At 43.6% G+C, this 4,800-nt stretch overlaps 1 protein-coding gene across 2 annotated transcripts in view; it reads left to right on the top strand.

The window, feature by feature from the left end:
• LOC119307037 (protein VASP homolog) overlaps positions 1 to 1,505 on the top strand; it is a 32,434-nt gene extending 30,929 nt beyond the window's left edge. For both annotated transcript variants that reach the window (XM_037583151.1, XM_037583213.1), the window contains one exon: positions 1,224 to 1,505. In XM_037583151.1, the coding sequence (XP_037439048.1) occupies positions 1,224 to 1,235 (12 nt within the window). In that variant the 3' untranslated portion in view covers positions 1,236 to 1,505. The remainder of the gene's footprint in view (positions 1 to 1,223) is intronic.
• Positions 1,506 to 4,800: the final 3,295 nt, after the last annotated feature.

Consider the following 4,800-nt stretch of genomic DNA (forward strand, 5'->3'; position numbering starts at 1 on the left):
GGGAAAGAGAGAGAGGGGGCCGGCCACCTCTCCTAGTCCTAATAGGACTAGGGGAAGGGGGAAGGCGCACAACCACCTTGGGCTGCCCCTTTCTCCTTTCCACTAAAGCCCACTAAGGCCCATATAGCTCCCGGGGGGTTCCGGTAACCTCCCGGTACTCCGGTAAAATCCCGATTTCACCCGGAACACTTCCGATATCCAAACATAGGCTTCCAATATATCAATCTTTATGTCTCGACCATTTCGAGACTCCTCGTCATGTCCGTGATCACATTCGGGACTCCGAACAACCTTCGGTACATCAAAATGCATAAACTCATAATATAACTGTCATCGTAACCTTAAGCGTGCGGACCCTACGGGTTCGAGAACAATGTAGACATGACCAAGATACGTCTCCGGTCAATAACTAATAGCGGGACCTGGATGCCCATATTGGCTCCTACATATTCTACGAAGATCTTTATCGGTCAGACCGCATAACAACATACGTTGTTCCCTTTGTCATCGGTATGTTACTTGCCCGAGATTCGATCGTCAGTATCCAATACCTAGTTCAATCTCGTTACCGGCAAGTCTCTTTACTCATTCCGTAATACATCATCTCGCAACTAACTCATTAGTTTCAATGCTTGCAAGGCTTATGTGATGTGCATTACCGAGAGGGCCCAGAGATACCTCTCCGACAATCGGAGTGACAAATCCTAATCTCGAATATGCCAACCCAACATCTACCTTTGGAGACACCTGTAATGCTCCTTTATAATCACCCAGTTACGTTGTGACATTTGCTAGCACCCAAAGTGTTCCTCCAGCAAACGGGAGTTGCATAATCTCATAGTCATAGGAACATGTATAAGTCATGAAGAAAAGCAATAGCAACATACTAAACGATCGGGTGCCAAGCTAATGGAATGGGTCATGTCAATTAGATCATTCAACTAATGATGTGACCTCGTTAATCAAATAACAACTCTTTGTTCATGGTTAGAAAACATAGCCATCTTTGATTAACGAGCTAGTCAAGTAGAGGCATACTAGTGACACTCTGTTTGTCTATGTATTCACACATGTATTATGTTTCCGGTTAATACAATTCTAGCATGAATAATAAATATTTATCATGATTATAAGGAAATAAATAATAACTTTATTATTGCCTCTAGGGCATATTTCCTTCAACCACACCTATTCATACCATGCCTGCCGTGCGCTTCATGTAGCTAACAAGTTGAATTCGTCATCAACCTATCTGTTGCTGGAGTTGTTCTTCAAGAATCAGGTCCTCTGTTCAGACTCTGTGGACATTCGTCATCAACCTGCCATGCGCTTCATGCATTCGTCACCATTTTAGTGTGCTCGGCCTTGCATTTTCACTTGATCAGTAGTTGTGTGTTCGCGCCATCGTCGAGACTCTGCAACTTTAATTGTTGTCTTGGCTTGCACTCTTATTATCCTCTCGTAAATCGATTCATCCGTATATGTAACTGAAGGTTTAGTGGATTCGATCGATTCATCCTATATGGAACTAAAGGTTTAGTAGATCTCAAGTGTGATGTTTTCATACTATGCTGCTGCTCAGTTATCTTCATACCATGTTGCAGCTCTATACGAGGTTTATGCAAATGTATTTGTTAGGTGGGGATCCCACTTGTTCCCACCTAATTTATGCTAGAATTGGTGGGATGTCCACTTTTTTAACATCAGACATGGTGGGACGTGGTGGATTGTAGGTGGGACTCCCACATAGAGTCCCACATGCAGCGTTAATCGTAGGAATAGGAATTTTGTAGGAAATGAGATAACATATATCTCAAATCCTATGAGTAGAAATATAAAACGAGATGTCATTTGGTTGACATCAAAGGAATTTTTTCATTGAGTCTAGGCTCATTTTTATTTTCCTATGAAATGTGAAGGATAGGAATCAATCCTATGTATGAATAGGAATCCATTCCTATGAACCAAAGGGCTTTAAAGAAAAAAATCTTATAAAAATCCTATCTTTTAGAGTTCCTATGAAATTCCCAATGCCATGGAAACCACGGTGTAAAGCAGAGAAAACAAGTGCTTGCCCTCAAGTTTGTCTTGCAACCCAATAACAGTCCAAGAGGAGATCAGCCGAATAAAAGACGCACACAAACACAAGCCGATCACGATGCCCGAAAAAACCACACGCATGTGCCGTGTTTCCTTCTATAATTGGAATGGTGATGAGATCTGGCGCTCTCGCTCCATGGCAAGTTGGCAACACGGCGCCAGCAAACGTCAACACTGACTCACGTACACGCATAGAACATTTGCCACATTGGGATTAGAACTACGAGACAACGGCGATTAGCCGGACATGCCAGGCCAACAAGTACGTACGCCACGTGTGTCCTTGGCCATGTTCCCGTGCGACGCAAAGGCCGTGGCGGGTGAAGGAATCATGGCGGCCGGCCTTTGCCACGTCCACCCGGGGGACATAATGATCTTCCACCCGAGTAAAGTGGCGACGACGCACGTCTTCCTGAGGAAAACCTGCCCCCCGGTTGCCACCTTCTCCCAGCGCCAGCGCAACGAGGGATCGCATCCATCTTCTATCTGTGGTAGAGCCGCAGCAGTGGCTCCGCGCTCTCACGAGAAGAGAAGAAGAGCATTTCAGGGTCGGGCTAATTTATTTATTTATTTATTTATTTTGGCGGGAATTTAACCATAAGAGACTCCCACTGACTAATTTCCACGCAACCTACACATCACATCCTCTGCTAAAACTAGATAGGAGGGTGCGCATATTTACTTCGCCCCGGCGAAAAAATAAACATGATACAAGCGTGCCAAAAAACCAGATCATGACAAATCATGGTTGGGTTCTGACCAGGAGCATCCCAGTGGCTCCTGCAGGGAATAATCCCACGACCTGCGCACACCAAAGGCTGGCACGCTCCGATCGGATAGTTCCACTTCCACGCGAAAGCTAGCTGGCGAGAACGAAATGGGATATCAGCTCCTCCGTCCCAAACGGGGCATCGGTGGCCGGCGACGGTTTCAGTGCGACGCAAAGCACCCTTCATTATCGAACCATATTAGCAACCTCAACAGCCTACTTCAGGCCGATTGGGCGGTGGCGTGCGGACGGAGCGCGCCTCGCCGAGATGATCGATCATGAGATGGCACTTCCGGAAACGAAACAAATCACGGTGGGCCGTGATGCTCCGCGCACGCCTCATCTAAGCCCTGACACGACCATCATACTACGATTAATTAATCGAGTACGTACGTACGTACGAACCAATACACTATGCTTAACTGACAGGGAGTAGCCAATACTCAACATCTGCCACTCACATTGCCGAATCATTGATAATCTTGGGGTCAGGACACGGTGGATATACTCCCTCCGTTCGGAAATACTTGTTCTCAAAATGGTTGTATCTACACTTATTTTAGTTATAGATGCATCTATTTTATTCATTTTTGGGACAAGTATTTCCGGATAGAGGGAGTATTTGTTTAACGCTATGTTTCGCTTGTCTCCATTCGTGGCGGGTTCCACCTCTATCCCTTCCCGATTATCAGGGCAGTGTTTTGCAGAACGGGAGAGGATTTGTTTGAAACGAGGAGAAAGATGCACATTTCGGATATTTGAGTCCTCGTGACAAAGTCAAGACATACGGAATATGAACAACTTTGAATGATTCATTTGAAGGGAAAATATCTTGTGTGGTATCAAAAAAATATTATGGCTTTTTTTGCGTCAATAAATCCAAACAACTAAAATTATAGTTCGACTCACTTGAGAAAAAACAAACAAACCATGTTAGACTGCCACCCAGTTAGGACATAAACTTTGTGATCACCGGCTTCTTCCTTCCTAATACCTTATGCCGTTATGAGCCAATTACTAACACATGAGAAATATAATAGGACATAGATAAATGAAAGCAATGCATGAAAATACATGAAATGACATTTAAATGTTCAAACAAGAGATATTGAGTTTTTTTTAAGCAGAGATATTGAGTTATTTGATCCTTATTGAAGAAGAACATAATTTACTACCTTGTGATTTCTTGTAGCTAGTTAAAATAACCCCTCAACGAAGAGACCGGTATATATTATAAAAAATTAGAGGAATGCATAGCCGTTATATGGCACAAAGCTTGTTGAAGCTGTATACACCGAACAGGAATACGAAGTGTATGGAATAAACAATGTCGAGTTATTTATCATATTTCCTAAAATGGAGTCTACCAAAAAAACAGAGTCTGATCTCGCAAGCAATTATCATGTCCCATTAGGCCTTGTACAATGAAAGGTGCTTAAGGAAGATGCTTAGAGAAATAAACCAGATTTTTCTTAAGCATCGGTGCTTATTTTTACAGGGTAGACGCTAAGTGTCTACCCTGTAGAAATAGGCACCGATGCTTTAGAAAAACTCGGTTTATTTTTCTAAGCACCTCCCGTTGTATAAGGCCTTATATGCCCTAAAAAGTCTTACTATGTAATGATAAAACCACATCACCAAGCAATATCCAACTACTCATTTTGTGTATGGAGATGCTATATGACAGGTTGACAGAGGCCTAGGGTTTCTCCTTGAAGAAAAAGGGAAAAAAATAAACCCGCTGCTCAGCAGACACCAATACACCACAGATTCAGAGGAGGCCCACCGCAAAAAAAAAAAAAGATTCAGAGGAGGCAATCTTCAGCTGCACTCCTCTCCATGAGACCCATCTCATCACCCATGGCCATGGCCATAAGACCACGGTGAGCTGAGCCAAACCCCTCCACACTCTCTCCTCCTCCTCCTATTCC

The sequence above is a fragment of the Triticum dicoccoides genome, chromosome 1A, assembly GCF_002162155.2.
Source record: "Triticum dicoccoides isolate Atlit2015 ecotype Zavitan chromosome 1A, WEW_v2.0, whole genome shotgun sequence".
In the NCBI taxonomy this organism is placed as follows: Eukaryota; Viridiplantae; Streptophyta; class Magnoliopsida; order Poales; family Poaceae; genus Triticum; species Triticum dicoccoides.